At 45.1% G+C, this 21274-nt stretch overlaps 1 protein-coding gene across 12 annotated transcripts in view; it reads left to right on the top strand.

The window, feature by feature from the left end:
* The window catches only part of Ncald (neurocalcin delta), a 414228-nt gene extending 393985 nt beyond the window's left edge, over nt 1-20243 (top strand). For all 12 annotated transcript variants that reach the window (XM_021183094.2, XM_029469811.1, XM_021183096.2 and 9 more), the window contains 2 exons: nt 14236-14341; nt 17557-20243. In XM_021183094.2, the coding sequence (XP_021038753.1) occupies nt 14236-14341; nt 17557-17654 (204 nt within the window). In that variant the 3' untranslated portion in view covers nt 17655-20243. The remainder of the gene's footprint in view (nt 1-14235; nt 14342-17556) is intronic.
* Nucleotides 20244-21274: the final 1031 nt, after the last annotated feature.

Genomic DNA, 21274 nt, shown 5'->3' with positions numbered 1-21274 from the left:
AAAAAAAAAAAAAGAGAAGAGAACAGGGGACTTTGTGCACCTCAGAGCTTCCTTTACCTCTCTGTCTTGGAAGGCTGGACTCTACCGTTGGAAGAGTACAAAGGAGCTGTTCTCATTTTGGACAAAACTTCCTGACTGGAATCTGAAAATAGAAATGCCCACCAAGCCACATTGTTATCTCCTGACATTGTTTTGCCCAAGCTTACTGCTGGGTTTTGCGGCCAATTGTTGATGAACTTGTAGATACCAAGACTGGAAGGAACCTTAAGAGCACCTGAGCTTAAGGAACCACAGTGCAGCTGGGTGATCATCCACAGCCCAGCAAGGCCCTGGCAAGGGGAACCGAGTTCAGGAGAGAAACATTGTCCTCAGGCCTTGGAATGTGGTTTGGACGGGAGAGTGGGAGGACAACAGGGACAGGCAGAAGATGCCTGTAAACACCCCACCCTGGGAGAGGAGAGGGGGAGTGGCGAGGAGTCTTCCGCCACGTTCAGTACAGAACACCAAGCCTGGTAAGCAGCAAGAAGATGTGCTCAACCTGGTAGAGGCACTCGCTTCACTGTAAAGTGCCCCAGGCCATTCACAAGCCCTCCGTCCTAAGTGTCCAGATGTGAACTTCAGACAGGCCTGTGTAACCTTGACGTGCTTAAGAGACCTGCCAGTAAAAGACTCAAATATCCTCAACTGCTTTATACACCCCCATGCTTTTGATGGTTAATATTCATGATTGCAAATACCACGGGCTCCATGAAGTGACTTCAGATCATCAAAGAGATTAAATGAAATTTTAAGCCATTTTCATAGGCAGGGCTCCTTTGCAAGCTGACAATCCAGCATTTCGTCGCATTCTTATGCTAATCCCTATTTTCAATTATTCGGGATGAATTGGAATTCATGTAGGATCTCATTGAGCACCACTTTCCTTTATTTAAAATCTTTTGTTCCCTCACCTTTTGAAAGCCCAAGCTCTCAAGGCCTTGTTACTATGAGGGAAGCCCGAGGTAGGGATGTTCTTGTCTTTGTGCTAGCTGGTCTGCACCATTTAGAACTCATTTACTTCAAAGCAGTCACTGTTGAGTTTCGGTGGTGAGTTTGTGTAAACAGCTGTTTGGAAGCAGTGAGTGGAGGTGGGGCCAGTTGTGGCCCAGGAGCACCACAAACTAAGGGTCTCATTGTTAAAGCCCCACTTGTATCTTAATGACAAGCTCTGAATGCAATTTCCTAGCTGAATCCCCCATCCCTTCAAGACTCAGCAATTTAAAATCATTTAATGTGTGTGGGGGGGGGGGGGGGGCGGGGAGGTGCAAACTTATGACCATTTACCTACAAACACTAACAGTTGGTAAGGGTGTAGAACAAGGTGAGAATGAGGCTTTAATTACAGGCTTTGCAGGAGACAAAGGGAGGGATGCTCTTCAGAAATCCTTCATTTGTTGTACTTAGATATTTCCTGGGACTTAGTTTCAGTAGTCACAGAATCGGATTTGTGACCAAAAGCTAGACTTCATTTGTTTTTCCGATATTGGTAGGAAAGACTAGAATTTACCACACCACTGTGAATTCTGTGTAGTGTTGAATTAGTCTCTATGGCTGCTACAACGTGAAGTATCAAACCTCATGGTTTATGAGCCCACACATTAAAATAATTTTTGAATGTTTGACCTCAGTTTCACCAGACTAAAAGTATCCTTGGGGCTGCATCCCTTTCTGAAGCCATTTGAAGGAAAGATGTCTTATCCTTCCCAGTTTCTAGAAGATGCTTACATTCCCAGGCATGTGTCCTTGCTCACTTACCTTCAAAGCCAGCTGCTGGCCCTACCCTTACCTCGGGACTGCTCCTCTGCTCATCTCTTCCATTCATGCATTCATCCATGTAGTTATGAATATTAATCGTCAGCTCCTCATGCTTCTGCTGGGGCCATGTGTGAAATCTAGGTGCACCCTCCATCTCCATATCTGCAGTTGATTCCTCCCATTTTGTGAAATCTCTTTACTATGCAAGGTAAGACACTCCGGTTCCAAGCGTTAGAATGTGGACATGCATGAGAGAGCATTACTCTCAGTCTACCACATATGCTGGAGTATACTTGGGGCTCTTTTTAAAGAAAACTATTTTGGAGGCTGGAGAGATGGCTCAGCAATTAAGGGCACTGACTGCTCTTCCAAAGGTCCTGAGTTCAATTCCCAGCAACCACATGGTGGCTCACAACCATCTGTAATGAGATCTGATGCCCTCTTCTGGTGTGTCTGAAGACAGCTACAGTGTACCCATATATAAATAAAATAAATCTTTTTTTAAAAAAAAGAGAGAGAAAAGAAAACTATTTTCACCATTTTTGATGGATCATCATCTGGGTGAACAAGGAAAAACCATCAGTGAATTTGGTTTAAAGACTTAAATAAACATCTTTCTTCCTTCCTTCCTTCCTTCCTTCCATCCTTCCTTCCTTCCTTCCTTCCTTTCTTTCTTTCTTTTTTACATTTATGTGTCTGATTTCCTTTAAGTGACAAATCTAATTATTACACTGTTTTTGTTGTTATTGTTGTGCTGAAACACTTCCTTGAGTCTTAAAGCAGGCTGCAAGTGTACCTTTCCCCCACCATATACTAGATTCTCTCCTTTCTATGGGAACAGTCTGTCTGCTACTTTATGAAGAAGGAGAATCCTTTCTGCCCTGCTGGAGGGCAGTTTGGATACTCACATACCTGCCATGGCACAGGCTGAGTGTAACAAAAGGGCCTACAGGTAACTGAAAGACACCACAAGTTCTCCCATGGCCACTTAGAACTTCATGGAACTGCAGGAGACAGAAGCAATTCTCTTGACATGGAACACAGCATCCAATATAAGAGATGGGGTGACACTTACCTCCCTTCTGTTCTCAGGAAGTCACCAAGCAAGACTCTTGCAAGGCAAAAAAAAAAAGCAAGACTTTTGCAAGGCAAACATGACATCAGGATGGTCACTGGTTAGATTTATGGGTGTCATGCTGCATCAGCCTTCTGTGAGTGTGAACCACAAGCCTAGGCAGCAGTCCTTTTATCCTAAGCAGAGATGATAAATAGGTATCTCGAGTAAAGTAGGCCAATGTCCCCATCTTTTTACAATTTCAATCTCCCCTACCCTCCTTTCTATCTATTATTGGCACCTTGCAGGTCCCTTAAGAAAAAATTTAACCACAAACCTGCTTTAGTGTAGGGGATGTTCTGATGCTAAGGTCCTGTTCCCCAGTTGGTTCTTGATCTATCAGTAAAGATGCCAGGGGTCAATTGCTGGGTGGAAGGAAGGAGGTGGGAGTCCCCCCAACCCCCCCCCACAGTGGAGGCAAGGAGACAAAAGAGAGGAGAGGAACTTTTGCTATGCTTTGGAGGAGGAAAAGGTGACCCAGCCATGTGAGATCTCCAGCAGAGCAGCCTTAAGCTGTTTCTCCAGGCAAGAGATTAGAGAGGGTGTTGAGCTAGTACTAAAGGTAACTGAGCAACTGAAGCTGAGGGCAGATTTGGGGTGCAGACCTAAGAGTATTGAGAAGGGCACACGGTATATTAGAAGTGTCCAGCAATTGAGTCAATAAGGTAGGTTGAAATTACTAGTGTGCTGCATTGCAGGTATTACTCCTCCCTTTGATCTTAGTTAACTACATCAGAGCTTGTTTTACTGAAAGATCTGATTCACCATCAATCTCACTCTGTATTTTCCACGTCAAACATTGTAGCTTTCATCACTAGAAGTTCTACGTAGGTTCTTCTTAATGGCTTCCCCTGTCTATTTTGGGGATCTCTGGAGCACAGTTTTTGTATCTGTTTCAACGATCTTCTGCTAATTATAACGTTTATGTCAGTTCTAGGTCACTGAATGGATTTTTCTCCTCTGTCCTTCTGCATAGAATGATACTGTCTCCATGTGTGACTGCTCATTTTTTTTTTATTGGGCACCAGACATTGTGAATTTTACACTGTTGAGAGTTGAATATTTTTAAAATATAACTATCCTTATGCTTTGTTCTGAGATGTAGTTAAGTTGCTTGGAAACAGCTTGAACTTCCCAGATCTTGCTTTTAAAATTTGATAGGTGACACAAAGCAGGGCTCATTGGGAACTAATTATTCTCCACTGCTGAGGTAAAACCTTTCAAAGGACACTGGGCCTCACAAATCAAGAGGTTTTCCATGTATGCTGCAAACAGACACTCGGTTTGACCTTAGTTGGGGGCCAGCCTCTCTCCTACTCATCCCTTCACTTGACTCTTACCACCCGTTTGGTAGCTCTCATCGTCTGCACAGGGACTCAGCTGGACACCCAAAGGGACTGATAACAGCTCTCAGGAGTTCTCTCTTTGTGGTTTTCTCCTTTGTTCTAATCTAAGCTCTAAGCACTGGTCTGTCAGCTTTTGAATTCTGTCATCAGGAAGCCTACTAAGCTCGTTCCATGTTAGTCCCTTGCATAGGTGTCACAGCAGCACACGGGAACTGTCCAAGGCTTTTGTTTGCCATTCCTCAGGAATCACTGTCCTTGGCTGCCTAATTTACAGGGTCTTATAAGCTGTGGTTCTATGTATATTGTCTTTTTTAAATTAAATTATTCTTCAACCATTCCATGCATGTATCTAATCTATTCTGACTACCCTCAAACCTCACGCTCTCTTATCTCCTCCCCAGCCTCACCCCCAACCCCCAGTTGTGTTCCCATGTTCATGCCTTTTTCTTTTGTTTTGTGACCCATTGGGTTTAACCAGTACCATTCATGTAACAGGTGTTGCCTTTGGGGTTTTGTTGTCGATGGCTTTAGACGGGAGGTTAATCCCGTCCCTAACCATCCTGGTCTGAAGCAACATTGTCTGTTCCCATTTTCACATTCAATCTGAATACCTGTTCCTCTGACTTCTGTACTGTGAGTTTCTTGACCTGGACCATACTTTCCCTTTCTAAATCTAAAGGGTGTCATTCAGACTCCGTCCTTATCACAAAACTAGCATACATTCATCAACGGGAGCAAGTACTGGGCTCCAAAGTATACACAGATAAATAAATAGCCTGTATTGATGCAATACAAACAGCACTGGGAAGAGAAATGTCATGGAGAAGCATCATGGGTTGTAAATGATGAGTTCTGCCAAGAAGAAGAGAAAAAAAGAACAGAAGACACCAGAAGAGGAAGCTAGCATCAGACTCAGTCCAGGCTCAGAGAGAATTTTCTTGGGGTGCTACTTTTATCAATATTTTGTAACACAAATATTGGTCAAACCAGTTTGGAAAATGCTGGATTCAACAGGCCTCCATGGGTATCTTGAGTGCAGGAATTCTCGGAGCCTTTTAACACATTGAAAGCAGTTTCCCACCCTGTTTGAGTGATGGCTGGTCTTGGGGCATCTTGAAACACACATTTCTTTTTCCTTTTCTATTCATCAGACATACCAGAGGAGGCCATCAGATCCCATTACAGATGGTTGTGAGCCACCATGTGGTTGCTGGGAATTGAATTCAGGCCCTCTGGAAGAGCAGTTGGTGCTCTTAACCACTGAGCCATCTCTCCAGCCATGAAAGACACATTTCTTAAAAAGAACTTTATGAGCTGGGTGGTAGTGGTTCACACATTTAATGTCAGCACTCAGGAGGAAGAGGCAGTCAGATCTCTGGGTCTGAGGCCAGCCTGGTTTATATAGAGAGTTCTAGGATAGCCAGGGCTACACAGAGAAACTATCTTGGAGGAGGAGGAGGAGGAGGAGGAGGAGGAAGAGGAAGAGGAAGAGGAAGAGGAAGAGGAAGAGGAAGAGGAAGAGGAAGAGGAGGAGAGCAAAAGCAAAAGCAAAAGAAGATACCACACATGAGAAAGTGCGGGATAGAGAGAATAGCCATCATGTAGGAGCCAGGGAATAGTGGCCCTGAAAGGGCTGCCTGACTGGGTCAAGGGCAGCAAAGACAGAATTTAGAGGTTCGGTTTTTTTCAGGTCTATCACTGCATACAGGCTTCCTGCCTGTACTCTCATGGATTCAGTACATTAGCATTCCTCATTATGGATTTAAGGCTTTGCTGCACAATGAATTCCTGGGACAAAACTTCTGTCCAGAACACAACACAGAACAAGTCAGTAGGTGTCAGAAGTATGTAATCAAATAAACCCGCAGCTGACAAGTTCCTATGATGGGAATTTTCCACAATTATTTAAAGAGTTGTGATTCCAAAATATCTTCTGAGTGTTTATAATTATACTCACAGATTAATGCTACATCCAGCATTACCCAGATAGGATCCTTCTGCTGTGAACTATGATGAATGCAGAGATTTATGGCTGCTCACAGTACAAGGCCAAGGGACACCCAAGTGCTTAACCCAAAAGGACACCAATGCACCCCCTCTATAGTTCAGAGCATTGTGGAATGTGGGAGAAAAGAGTGCAGGAGCCAGACGGTGAGAAGAAGGAATGGAAATGCAATACTGAGGCCATGCACAGCCACAGCAACCATGGTCTGTGTCCCAACTCTACAGCTACTTGAACAAGACGGGATCCCTCACCAGCACAGGAACAGAAGGGGACTCAATGGGCCCATCCCCCATTCTCCTCAACTTTTGGCTACTGGCAGATCAAAGGAGAGAGGCTGTTATTGATTCACATGAATACTCACATTTGTGCCTACAGGACTCCAGTGGAAGTCTGAAATCCTAAATCCCACAGACAGCCCTGTTTAAACTCTGTGGGTCACAAGACAAACTCAAAGTTGTAAAGGTGCAAAAGAGACTTGTGAATAGGAATATTTCAAGGGAGTGTAAGGGAGATGAGAGAGGTGGACAGAGGGGGGATGGCTGAAATACATTATATATATATGGAATTGTCAATTTTTAAATAAAATTACAAATATAAAAAATTGTATAAAGGAAGGAGAAGAAGAAGAAGAAGAACAACAACAACAACAACAACAACAAGAAGAAAAGAGGTTTAGGGAAAGCACGGTATCCACAGTGTTTGTCCAGCCTATGCTATACCTTTAATTTCCACATACTTCCTTCTATACATCATATACATTCATTTAAGAGTGAATGTCCATCACCCTTAAAATGATAAAAAGGTATTATGTGGGGCCCTTCTAATGGTAAGCTACTGTGTACAAAGCAGAAGTCAATGTATGAATCTAGGCTTATGATCTTCAAGGATCTCTGGCTCATAAAGAGAAAAATATGCTAAGTGGATTCAGACCCTACTTTTAGCAGGAAAAACTTACAGGTTATTTTTTCCTAAGTAAAAAGCTTCATGAAATGTACTATATGAATGAAATGTCTTGCTTGGAGAGGGAGTAAGAAAGGCTGAAGAGATGGCTGACTGGGTAAGAGTCTGGCTGCTTTTCCAGAGGATACAGGTGGATTCCCAGTCCTCACTCACAGGATTCTGTAACTCAAGTCCCAAGAGATCTGACACCATCTTCTGGCTTCCATGATCATCAGGCAAACACTTATAGACATAAATTAAAACCTTTTAAATAATAAAAAGTAATGAAAGGGGGATGTGAGTGCAGCTCTTTTGTCAGTAACAGAACACCGTGAAGGACACCATTTATTTTACCTTTCCAACTGAACCTGAGAGACGATTTGTATCATTCCAGACATGTGTGCACTGTTTGAAATTTTAAAATATCTCCAAAAATAAAAGATTTTCATTGGCTCTTATCCTGGTATATAAATCTTTCTAAGCAGGGTGCTGTTTTTTAGCTATGATCCACAAACAGACATCACTGCTCAGTTTCTTTGACTTCGTCTGCTATCAGAGAGCCCTGAATATCTGATTTAGGATTTAGGAAGATCCTAAATTTTCTGGTGGAAAGAGTCACTTCAGTTTCCTTCAGAGAAAATGACTTGACTCTTAAAATTGTGCCTGTTCTCAGTTGGCCACAACCCTGTCAATCAGATGGGATTCTTTCCTGTGAGCATCCAAAATGTTGCTCCTTTAGGATAAAATGGAGGGAGAGAGGAGGAAAGGGAGAGAGATGGGGAGGAAGGACCACAAAGAAGGAGGCATTTATCCACAATGAGGAACTGCTCTGAGCCTAGCAGGGAACAACCCCAGCTGGGTTTCTGAGTGTCCCGAAGAACAAGAACAGGACCCTTGTAGCTTAATTAAAAACAGGCCAACTCTGCCAGGCCCTGCTGGGAGATCCTGACACTGCTAAAAATAAAATGCGGAAATAGCTTGTTTCCTCCATGGTTCAATCCCACTAAGTTTGGGAGAAATGATGCTAATAAAAGACATGATTTGCCCCAGAGACTGCCTGGGGCTGTGTCTCCTCTCTAGGCTCTCCAGCCCTAGACTGAAGCTCAGCAGTGGTCAGTGTTCGTTGTTCCTGCTCTGGGGAAGGGAAGTGCAGCAGCATTCCTCAAGGGTGGGCTTGTGAGACTGGCACCACTCGGACCGGTTGTCACAGAGGTGCACTACCTTGGTGCCAACCACAGTAGAAACTTGGCTTGGGAAAGAGTCCACTAATCCTATTGGCTAATTGATGCAAAGAACAAATCTAATCTAATCTAATCTAATCTAATCTAATTGCCATAACAAAGCCATCTGGAAAGGCGAGCCTTTTAAAGGAAGTCTCACCTTCCACACATCCATGTACCCAGTTTGCAGCTGCTGGCTATACAGTCTTGTGAGGTGTCTTAGTCAGGGTTTCTATTCCTGCACAAACATCATGACCAGGAAGCAAGTTGGGGAGGAAAGGGTTTATTCAACTTACATTTCCACATTGCTGTTCATCACTGAAAGAAGTCAGGACTGGAACTCAAGCAGGGCAGGAAGCAGGAGCTGATGCAGAGGCCATGGAGGGATGTTCCTTACTGGCTTGCTTGAGCTCCAGTCCTGACTTCCTTTGGTGATGAACAGCAATGTGGAAGTGTAAGCTGAATAAACCCTTTCCTCCCCAACTTGCTTCCTGGTCATGATGTTTGTGCAGGAATAGAAACCCTGACTAAGACAAATTGGTACCAGCATAATGGGGTATTCCTGTGACAACCTGACCATGTTTTCGGGAGGATTGTGGAAGGACTTTGGAACGTTGGGCTACAAGAGCTATTCGGTGTTAAGAACTCTGTGGGATGTTGTATAGGAGCTTGGAAGATAATGTTGAGAACAGTGCAGAAGATGGAGGCCTGGCTTGTGAAATTTCAGAGGGAAGATTAAAGACTTTTTCAGGGCTGTTGCTATTTTGATTGTGAAGATTCTGTGGTTCTGGTTAGCTGGGGCTGAAGAATCAGCTGTGATTAACAAGATACCAGAACTACTAAAGCAAAAACTTTGCATTACTGGGACTATTGATGCTGGTTAGCTGGAGCTAAGAAATTGGCGGTGATTAAGAAGAGACCAGCATCATTGAGGTGACATCTTCTGGGAAGTGTTTTCTGAAAGCACAGAGGCTGTGTTCCAGAGATAGCCAAGGTTGTACCTTGGTAATGTGTAAGAGTTATCACCCAGGTGGTTCTGGTTTTGAAGGCATGAAGGAGTCATGCAGAGCAGCTGAGGCTTGGCACTGTGAGAGGCCATGGAAGGCCATTGGTGAAGGTGCAGCCTCAGTTGCAATTGACGGCCCAGGACAGAAGGGGTCGTGCAAAGGAGTTGAGGCTTGGGACCATGAAGAGAGCCTATGAGAGGCTNTTGGTGAAGCCTAGTTACAGCGGAAGACAGCAGTGTTTGGAGATGCTAGTACCATGAGATGACCACCAGGAACAGCAGCAGCAGTGGAGTACAGGCAGCTGGAGCCTAGAAAACAAGCTGTGTGCTACAAAGGACAGGGCTGAAGAAGTGACCCAAACCCTTGGAGGAGCCCAGAAGATCGTGAGTTGGATCCCAGACATGGGACATGAGTTTAATTTTTGCTTTTGATTGTGACTGTGCCCTGATATTTTTCCCTCTTGAAGGAAGAAAATATTTTAGTGGAGCCCACAGTTAAGAAACTTTGAGTTTTAAAAGATATTGGATTTTTAAAGGATTGAACTTTTAATATGTAAAGACTGTGGGACTTTTAAAGTTGTTTAGATCTTGGGGATGAATAAGAAACTAAGGGTTGAGGCTTACTAGTGATGTGTTTGTCAAGTTGACAAGGGGTCAATCGTACTGGCTAATTTTGTGTCAATTTGACACACAGGCTGGAGTTATCACAGAGAAAGGAGCTTCAGTTGGGGAAATGCCTCCATGAGATCCAGCTGCAAGGCATTTTCTCAATTAGTGATCAAGCGGGGAGGTCCCCTTGTGGGTGGTGCCATCCCTGGGCTGGTAGTCTTGGGTTCTATAAGAGAGCAGGCTGAGCAAGCCAGGGGAAGCAAGCCAGTAAGTAACATCCCTCCATGGCCTCTGCATCAGCTCCTGCTTTCTGACCAGCTTGAGTTCCAGTCCTGAATCCTTTGATGGTCAACAGCAATGTGGAAAGTGTAAGCTGAATAAACCCTTTCCTCTCCAACTGCTTCTTGGTCATGATGTTTGTGCAGAAATAGAAACGCTAAGACAGGTAGCTTCCGCGATTCTGTTCTTGGGCCTGGTGGTATAGAGAGGGAGCTGCTTGTAGGATGGTCCCATTTCTCCCAACCATTTCTATTCCTTTATCCTGACAGCCCAGGTACAGGGCTGCTCTCCCATCATGCCCCTGTGTTTGCGTCCTCTTTCGAGCCTCAGCTCAAACAGAAGTGTTAATGGACTGACATCCGAGTATTGTTACTGGTGGCTGCCGTGGAAGTCCCAAGAAGGGGGATTTCATTTCGGTGCTGAGTTCTTAAAGCATCAATGGAATCACTGAGGAGAATGGAGGGAGAACTTTCATAACAGCTATAAGCCATTGCCGGGGCACCTGTACCCATCCAAACGGTAGACACGGAAGGTGGGTGCCGTGTGGTGTCACCCAGGTTCCTTTCTAAAGGGTGGATGAGGTGTGTGAGGATGAACCTGCCAACTGCTTTTCTTTCTACGGCCTGGGCTTTCCTCCCATGTTTTGCTCCACAGTCAGCCCCGGGGGAAGCCTGCCCTAACTAACCCTCCTTACAAGGCCTTACACGACATCTTCTCACTGTACCACACAGTCTCCTGTGCATCCGTGCACCTTCCACAGTGCTTTTGGGCTTATCCTCCCCTTTATTCCAGTGTCGCCCCTGAGGAGAGAGGCAAGGGCAAGTCACAGTTTCTGGTGTATCCGACTCAAACAGAAAAGGTCTGGTGAGCAAGTGAGCTGGGAACTGGGGAGAGAATAATCCGAGAGGAGGGGTTTAGATGTCAAGGGGGTGTGTCTATGGATGAGCTTCCAAGTCTCGTGTCCTTATATCTGTCTGCAGGATACAATCCCACAGAACATTTGCTTGTGTCAAAAGGGAGAGGCTACAGCTGTTGGTAGATTCAGAACCTTTAAAGGGGTTCCACGAATGTTAAATTTTATGTCACGATACACATTTACACAGGGAAGGAACAAAACCTGTGAGGGCCAAGAGGGAACTTCATGCAGAGGGGCAGGGTAGAAGAAATCAGGGAGAAGGAATCTGAGAGAGGACAGCTGGGGTGGGGACAGTCACTCTGGAACAAGTTCTCTAAACTGGTGCTACGCAAGACCTTGCAGTAGCCAGTGACTGGATGAGTAGCCAGACGTGGCTTCCAGTCAAGGAAGGAGGTATCTTGGCCAACCATAGTTTGAGGTTAAGTAGAATGAAGTGACTCTGAAGAGGTTGCAATGGACCCATTTGTTTGTGCAGAACAAGAGGGATCACACGTTGAGATGACAAGAGGAGGGGCATAGGCAGCTTCCTGTGGGAGGGTCACGTTTCCATCTGTCCTCAGTACGGAGCAGGGCTTGGGGGTGGGCAGTTGAACACTCAGATGAGAAAGGAGGGAATGAAACCACGGATCCAGGAAAGCCAAGTGTGTACATATTGGGCAAGCTGTGGGAGCCTGACAGAAGTCTCAGGAGAACATCTGTTTGCAAGACACTCCTGGGCCAGTCACAAACACAAGCCAGGAAGGAAACTTTCAGAGACAAAACAGACTTAGCAGAGAAACAGCCGGGTCCGAAAGAGATTGAAGAAAGACAACTATAGTTTGCTTAAGTCTTCTGGCAAAAGGAAATCCCTCATTTGTCTATAAATACTCCTCAATTGACACCTCTACAAGTTCTGAGATAGATTGATGCTTGCCCTGGAAAGAGACTGTGCCCGGGTGAACTGCTGAGGTCAAGACACTGTGTTGCTATTGCTGTTCTGAGATTCCTCAGCTTATGAACTCATAAAACATAAAGTTGTTCTCAGTCCAGTGTGTGTGTGTGTGTGTGTGTGTGTGTGTGTGCGTGCGCGTGCACGTGCACGTGCACGCGCATGTGCTGCCACTGGTCCCACCTTGCCTCAGTCTAGAGTTAGTAGGAAATCTTGGCACTCTCAGGGCCTCTGCTTTCTCACTTTTAGAAAGAGAACTACGCCTGTGGCCACCAGCTTAGCCTATGGTGCTAAACCCATAGCATAGGAGGTTTGAGAGAACAGTCAACAGGGTCCAGGACTAATTATGACTCCATTCTTGACTGCAGAGACACTTTGGTGAGCATGTTTCAGGAAAGCTGGATGTGGCTGACAGCCATCACCTTAAACAGGGCCAAGATGCTGGCCTTGACTGTCCTCCAGCGACTCACTGTGGAGTAGCCCTGGAGTTCAGCAAGAGCTCTGTATATATGCTGAGGTTTTTCTTCCCAGTGCCAGCCTCCTGGAATAACAGCTCTGACACTCAAAATATGTTGACAAACACCTTGGTCATAGGTTTTGGTTCCCCAGTAGGTCATAACTCAATATCCCATTTATTCTAATCTACTTTCTACCTCCTGGCTAGTTACCTCTGCTAACCTCCCATCTCTGCCCTCCCCCATGGCCCCAAGCTCCTTCATCTCTGGCTCTGTCCCACAATTCCATCTCCTTACTGGATGTCCCACCTTACATTTCCTGGCTAAGCTTATAGTCCAATCAGCATTTTATTGACAGTGCTGCATCTATTTACTACACAAGAGGTTTTCTCTACAATTCCCTATTTTAGTCTCATAAAAAGTTCTTTATCTTATTATAATAAACTATAAACAATAATAACAATTATGAAACAATTACGAAAACTATCAGGTAAGAATTACATTCATAAAATCAAATCCAGATGTATTTGGCAACTTTGTAGAAAGTATTCTATTATCTATCCTATCTTGGAGAGTTGAGATTTTGTATCTAAATCATTCTTATCATAACTGCATAGACCTTAATACTTATCTAAGTATTAAACAACTTAAACTTATATTTCAGACTATAACTATCTAGTCTTCAACCCCTTTAGAGACTTGAGAAGGAATAAATATTACCTAAATATGCAAGAAGTATAGGCAAGCAGCTTCCAAAACTATAGAAATGACAGAGAAAGTTGGCTGCCTGGACAGTTCCCACCAAGTTTCTCTATAATGTTAGAGTATTTTCAGCCTTCTGGCCCGGAATATCTGACAGTCCTTTTTGTGAAGCAGGAATTATGAAGGACTGATTACCTTGTCTTTTCAAAGCTCAGCAGTTGACTTTCCTGGGTTTCATTTGTACAGTTTGGACAGCATTTTTTCTTCAGTTGAAGCAATGGGAGATTTTTGTCTAGTGGCAGTTTGTCATATTTGAAACAAAGTCCATAAAGAGATTCTTTGATGTTCATCATCTTCTTTGAAGTCAAATGGGGGTGCTGCCAGGAACTGGCATATCTCATTGTCCCCCAAAAAAGCCTTAAATTAATAAAAACATCTTTAGAAGCCAAATTCTGTAGGTCTCTGAGGTTTTTGAAGACCATCTATCTATCTATGGTATATCTGAATAGGCAAATGTTGCTTGTTTCTAGCTATTTACTACCTGTTCGACTTTAGAAACATATTTTTGTTGTAGACTAACATCTAACAAGACCATAAGTTTGATTGATTAACTATTAACTTGCATCACATAATTATCCTAAATAGTTTGTAATAGCAGCTTATAAAAACTAGAATTAAACTTCGTACTTTTTAAATGCTCTAAATAGGCCCAATACCTTAGACAAGAGTTGAAACATATGGTACATAGTATGATGTAACAAAATAACTGCTACCACTGCCACATCCTGTCCTATACAAAATGCCCAGAGACAGGCCCAGCTCCAGCAGAGCACAGCTACCTTCCCTCTACTCTAGCATTTGAAAGAGCTACGGTTGGGATGAACTGTGTTTCCATATCACTGCCCTTTGCTTCTGTCCCTAGGCGATCTACAAAATGGTTTCCTCTGTCATGAAAATGCCTGAAGATGAATCAACCCCAGAGAAAAGGACAGAAAAGATCTTCCGCCAGATGGATACCAATAGAGATGGTAGGAGGCTGAGGGCTTTGTGTGGGCCAGGCTGCTGGTGGAGTCTAGGGCTGGATGTCAGCCACGGGTGATCTGTGAGAACCACCTGGGCACAAAGGAGCAGAAGCACGTGGGCCCTGGAGCTGGTCCCAGTTTCAGGGGAAAGCCTTATTTTCTAGGCCCTTCTATCCTCCCAGGTTATCTCTACTCCTTCCCCAGAATAGCATGGCTCCTCTGACGCAGAAATAAAAGGACCCAAGAAGCCATTGAGTCAGGATAGGCCTTCCCCGGAAGGCTGGATCCAGTGTGTAGTTGGAGTATGTCAAAAGGCTCAATGCTTCTTACAAACCCCAACAGCTTTTATCCCAACCTGCTTGAGAGGTCATATGAGCATGCTCTACGATGCTGAGTCCAAGTGAAACCCCCAAGTATTGGGAAGCAAGTAGAGGGTTGGAGTGGTCAACAGGTTACTACTGGGTAGAGGGTGCTGTCCCAAAGCAAAATGTAACTAGCAGATGTGCAAGCCAAAGTGGCAAGGAAAGTTGTACTTCAAACAAAATAGACAAGTCTGGTATGGTGACTCAGGACAACCACAAGCTTGAGGGCAGCCTGGGCTACATAAGGAACCCTTATCTATGAAATAAGTAAATAAATAGATAGGAGCTCTGCATGTCAGGCTGCCAAGTAGGATACAGGAGGCCCAAGCAATTGAGAAATAATGGCTTCTTTTTGGCATATCTATGTCTGCATGCAATATTTGGGACATATTTATGCTAAGGAGTTGCTTGTTATTCAGCTGAAATTCAAAGTTAATTTAGCATCCTTATTTTTCTTGCCAAATCTTGAAATGTTATCCAGAAATGGTACCCAAGTCTTCAGTGCTCAGTCAAGGCTGACCCATGCTGTCCAAGGCTTCACAGCTCTTTAAACAAACATGTATTTACTATTTATGGGCATGTACATGCATACCTGTGTGAGTTTATGCGAACCACATATATGCACAACAGAGGTCACAGTTCCCTGAACTGGCTCCAGGTGGTTATGATCTACCCAATGTGAGTGCTGAGAATCAAACACTGGCCTTCTACCCGAGGAGTAAACGCTCTTGACCACTAAGCCATTTCTCCTGCCAACTTACTTTTAAAACGTAAATTTTATTTTCTTTATTATTACTGTGCATAATGTTACATGTATTATTACATGACCTGGTGCATACATGGAGGTCAGAAGACAACTTAGTGGAGTCCATTTTCCCCCTTCTCCTTTATATAGATTCTAGGGATCAAATCCAGGTGGTTGGGTTTAGGCAGTACATACTTTTACCCACGGAGCCATGTCTCCAGCCCCAGATCTTTACTCTTGATATTTAGCAAGTCTAGTCAGCAGTGTAAAAATGGACCACTCCCTTGTGATATGCATTATAGAAGACTCTGCATAGAGCAAGCCTCTTTCTGCATGCACACATGGGGTGCCAGGTCCCTGAGAATCTTGGTTTCTGTGGTGCAAGCCAATCTGTTGGCTGTGTTTCCTCTATGAACTTGATGGCATCCTCTGACATCCTGTTTCCCCTCTGGAGCCTTGATTCTCAGCAGTTTGTTTTGCAAAGTTTAAACAAAACATGGGATTGTTTTAACAGTTAATGGACTTGCTGATGTTGAAGCTCAGGTTTTGATAGTCTAGGGAACATAATGGCTTTAAGACCCAACCTCCTCCTTAGAGGAGTACTGAAGGATGAGAGACAAGACACCTTCAGATGTGTGGCTCACAGGCAGTGCCAGGGCTTTTCCACTGGAGATGTTTCTACAGATGGAAGGGCCCTGGCTGGGTTCCCATTCCCAATGAACAGCTGACTACCACTGTCCTGGGCTTTGCTAAAGCAAGATTTGTTTAAATAAAGGAAGCTATGGGGAGGGAAGCAGCGAGGGAAGGAGGGGGACGGACTGTTGAACACCCAGGAGACTCTCTGCTTTAGCTCAGGGCTTGGCTTGAGGGCCTCAGCTCTGAGGTTCCAGTCCCTTCCCACCAGAAGCAGACCTGGCTTTGTGTAAAGCCTGCTCCCACCAGTCTTGTTAGTCAACAGCCTTTGTGTTTCACTGCTAGTCTCTGCCATGAAAAGTCTGTCCCTACATAAGGCAAGTCACTATGGAGTCTGTGTAAGAGGCAGAGAGTACATGTTGAGCTCCAAGTGCTCTATGGCTTGTGGTTTCTGGTGCCTGTGCCTGCAACTTTGACATGTTCAAGTGGAGCTTTGGCCCCATGCCCCCAGTCTCATCCTGCAGTGACAGTGGAGGTAGCTTGGAAGAGCAGCTAAGGTGGTACTGAAGTGCACAGGCCTCAAGGAGCCTGACAGCCCGGGGTGCCTGTCCTTGGAAGAACAAACAGGGCTAAGTCTCCAGGAAAGGAAAGAGGACAGAGCTAGGTAAAGGGTCCCAGCTGTTCTAGTCCCAATTTATCAGTGTGTGGGGCACTTTAACGAGTCACTGTGGAAGTACAGGAATGGGGAAAGCCACCCTCACCCATATCTCCACAATGACAGCGACAGAGGACCTTTACTGGAAAACAGTTAAGCAGAAGGATATTGGGGGTGGGGTGGGGGGCAAAGTAAGAGATTTGGAGTCACGAGGAAGCTTTGGCTACATAGTGAGGCTCCGTGTCAAAAAGTAAATAAAAAAGAAGGAAGGAAAGGGAGGGAGGGAGGTGGTGCAGTGAGAGAACAAATCCCTGACTTCTTTCTCAAGCCACCTGGGTTGAGGGACCAGTGAGTCACCCTCTGTCTAGCTCACACTCCTTTATTCTCCTGGCTTTGGACAAAGATGCTACCATCTTCAAAAAGTTGTTTTAAGAAGAGAAAAAAGAAAAAGAAAAGAACCTACAGTTTTGCTCTGCCCACCTAAGGAACAGGTTGTCTGTGAACCTGAATACACCAGTGTGGAGTGGCTCAAGAGCCTGGCACATTCAGATGAGCTGGGGCTGCTCTTTTTCCAGGGTAGGTAGAGGCAGAAAGGCTACTAGGGCAGAGATTTAGGCCAGGGTGAGCCAGTACCCTCCCCAAGCTTGAGGTCTTGTCTTGGAAGTGGTGTTGAATGGCCCTGTGCACTGAGTCAGGTGGGGGATGTCTGGGTTAAGAGAGAAGTGGGGCTCCTGCCTCATGGTCTACCCAGCCTCTACTGAGGAAGCCATAGGCTTCTGTTGCTCCCAACATGGGCCGGCACTCATTCCGTCCTCTTGTTTCCTAGGAAAACTCTCCCTGGAAGAATTCATCCGAGGGGCCAAAAGCGACCCATCCATTGTGCGTCTCCTGCAGTGTGACCCTAGCAGTGCCGGCCAGTTCTGAGCCCTGCACCCCCAGGACGCTACAGCTGCTTGTGTCCCTCCTGATTAGCTTTTAAACTTACTTCGTTTTTTGTTTTTGCCAAACAATATTGATGGTGACACTGTGCCCTCCTGTGACACTTTTGCCCCTTGCTTCTTTCATGGTGGATGTGAATGCCCAGAGCCCATGTGCTTGTGGAGAGCATGCACAGACTTCGTGATGTTCCCCGGTGGATGACTTTTTTAAATCATCTTTTTTTTTTCCTTAGATTTTAATGTCTCTATCTTAAAACCCAAGCCCTGAGGGGCAAGACAAGGGAAGTACATTCAGCCCGGGGGTTCTTCTGCAAGCTTCGAGGGGCTTTGAAATACAAAACTCCTACCCTGGGTCTGTTGTCACACATGCCCTGGGAGCTAGAGCAGACACCTGAGGCTAAGATTTTTAAGAACAGGTTACCCTCTGGGGAGAGGCTATTAAAGGCAGCTGGGACATTTCCCCCCAGACGCCACTCCCTCCCACCCCAGCAGGCTGTAATTTCTAAGCTGTGAACTTTTCAAGGTAAATTAACAGAGATGGGAAAAGATGGCTCAGCTGTTTGTTTTGTTTTGTTTTGTTTTCTCCCACAGGTTTACATAGTTGAGCTAATACAAGTTTCTTTTTTTAAAAAAAAATCAAACACATATTCAAATGCCAGACCCATCTTGCTGCCTACTGGTGATTTATAAAAGACTGCTGTATATAAAACATTGGATATTGCAGACCAAATTAAGTGTTTTGCCTTGTAAAATGCATGTTTAGTGAGCGCTAATACAATCTTACTACAGAAGACTGTTTTAGTAGCTTATTGTGAAGCCAACTACAATGAATGTCGATGTCTTGTTTTAAAGTCATAGCTGTCTTTGCACAAATGTACCAGTTAGCAAGTATATTTTATATACTCCATAAAATCACAGAAGAATGGTGACAGGGACCCAGCTTTGATTTCAAATGGCTTCCTAGAGTCAAGGTAGCTGGAGGACACGAGGAAGCCATTTGTCCAGGCATCCTGTCCACCAGAGCAGCACGGTGAGGTCCACAGGGACAAGGGACCAAGGCCCAGCAGCGTACCAGCAGAGAGCGCAGGTGCAACGCTTGTCTCAGCAGATGAATGTCCTACAGATGCAGAAAAACAGAGACTTCTAGCAGTTTAACCCACATCCTTGGTGGGGGAGCCACATCTAGAATGTTCATTTCTCCTGCCCCCAGGTACCCTAGTCAGGTGTGGGCTAGCCAGGCGATTCACCCATTATAAGAGCCAGCAAAGGGACCTGCAGTGTCCAAGGCCAACCATGGGGGTCCCAAGAGCACTCTTCCTCACTGTGTTCTTTGAATGCAGCAAAGTTGAGCTGCTGCCTCGGCTGGTCACCTCATGCACACTTCTTTGAAATTAGGGCTGGAAATAAAAACTCCTGGCCACAGGCAAGACAAGGCCTCACAAACAGCTTACATCAGAAGATCTAAATACTCAAGAATGTTGGTGGCAGACCCTAAGAGGAGGTGCCTAAGAGGAGGCAGGAAGGTCTCTGTCTGGCAGGGGCCAAGCCATGTCCTGTAAAACAAGAACCACAAAAAGATAAACACAACCTGAAGGAAAGTTTCCTGCCAGCCCGCAGGTCCCCCACAGTGACACTCTTAACTGGCAGAAGTTTAAACTTGAATGGTGAATTAAAATGAATCACTTAGTAGGTTGAAATTTAGAGACCTAGATTTTGTAATCTTAATCTTTCCTAGTGTCGTTTCCTTACATTTTGTACCAAGGTTTGCCAACTCCTGTGGACCAAATGGTAAAGTCTGTTTTTGTAAAGAAGAATTAACTCAAGTGGTTGAGCATAAACAGGTGAAGGGAGCCAACATGCTGGTTTGTGAGGTAGGCTCATCTACTTGGGCTCTGCCTCGGGTTGGGCCAAACCCTGTGTTTCCTAGAACTTAGAACTACAGGGGTGGGAACTAGAGGTGCTCTCCAGCTATTAGGAAATGAAAGAGCCAGATGCAAAAGTTATGAACCCTGTGGTCCCCAGAAGGCATGAAGAGTTCCAGAACTGGTTACACCACAGACCTAACAGACATCTCTGTATGTCCTCCTCCTTGCGCCCTGGCCCCAGGAAGGCATTGGATCTGTGGAATTTTCATGCATGCATGTTGGACCAAGGGACTGCACAGCATCAAGAGGGCCGAGTGCCTGAAGTCAACTGTCACTCCTGTGGCTAGGCATTGTTTTGCTGTGTTCAGAGATCTCTGTGGAGGAAATGGGGCCTGTTTTGTTCCAAGTAAAGGCAGCTTGTGCTGTCCATGGAACTGGAGTAAATGACTTATGAGTTGGAGGATGTTTCAGAATGCTGGACTGTTCATACCTCGCTTAGGATGGAGGAGGGGATGCTGTGGGTACCATCCCACCCCAGCAGTACTCCCTGGGGACTTTCTACAGATGAATTTAATAATATATATGTCATACTATGTGGAATGGTCCCGTTATCAGTTGATTGTGTAGCTCTTGCCTGGCATTAAAGCATGTTTATTATTTAATATCATTGTCTGGAACATGAGCTTTTCCTTAATAAACTGCCCCTAGCAGACTGTGTCTTAGGAGGTTCCAGGTTGGGGATGGAAGAGTTTTGAAGTATCTTTGGTTCATGTATGTCTTCCCTACTTTCTTCCCAGCTTGGCCTTCACTCCTCCCATTTCCTCTCCTTCCCCCAAACAGGAAACACGAAAGCAAAAACTTAGGAAAACTGCTCCTCAGTAGGATCTGGGAAAACCTAAAGAAAGCAATATAGTTGGGTGGTGGTGGCACATGACTTTACATCCCAGCAGTAGGGAGGCAGAGGCAGGAAGATCTCCATGAGTTCAAGGCCAGCCTGATCTACAGAGCTAGTTCCAAAACAGCCAAGAGTACACAAAGAAACCCTGTCTCAAACAAAGCAAAGCAAAACAAAAACAATATAATCCTCTTCCTTCCCACTCACTGAGATTTAGTGAAAGAGATAACAAGACAGAAAGCCTGTTCCCTGCACAGCAGCCACATAAAGCTGTTCACATTCTGCAGCTAACACTGGCCTTGACTGCAGCCCCAAAGGCTGCTGCTGTAAGAAAGGATGTACATCTGTATCTTGCTCTCTAGATTAGGAGCTACAATAGGGGCCCCTCATAGGCCAACTCGACCTTTGAGGTAGAGATGTGGAGGAGGCTTTTCCTACTGCACACAGGTAGTCTCTCCGTACAAGTAATGTCGGAAACACATTAAGTCATCCGTGATGGGATGAAGAGCTGGCTGGAGTCCCTAAGGAGCCTGTATACCTACAACCCAGCCATTTCCCCACATTTCTGACTTCAATGTGCCTGTTGTCTGGGAATCTTTCCTACTGGGTGTTAAGGTGATACATGGTCCGAGACATCTCTAAGATGCAAACAGAGTGACAGTCAGGAGCTAACTACCAGGTAGCTCGAAGCACCCAGGCCATGGGAGCACCAGGCTGGCCATTCACCAACTGCATGAGTTTTCCAGGGAATAGCTGATATTTCTATCAGAATTTCTCTGGGATAAAACTCTTCAAAGTGCAATGCAGCTGGACCTGCCAACCCCAACCCGTAAATGTTCACCATTG

The sequence above is a fragment of the Mus caroli genome, chromosome 15, assembly GCF_900094665.2.
Source record: "Mus caroli chromosome 15, CAROLI_EIJ_v1.1, whole genome shotgun sequence".
NCBI classification, from domain to species: domain Eukaryota; kingdom Metazoa; phylum Chordata; class Mammalia; order Rodentia; family Muridae; genus Mus; species Mus caroli.
This window is presented reverse-complemented; position numbering and strand designations above follow the sequence as displayed.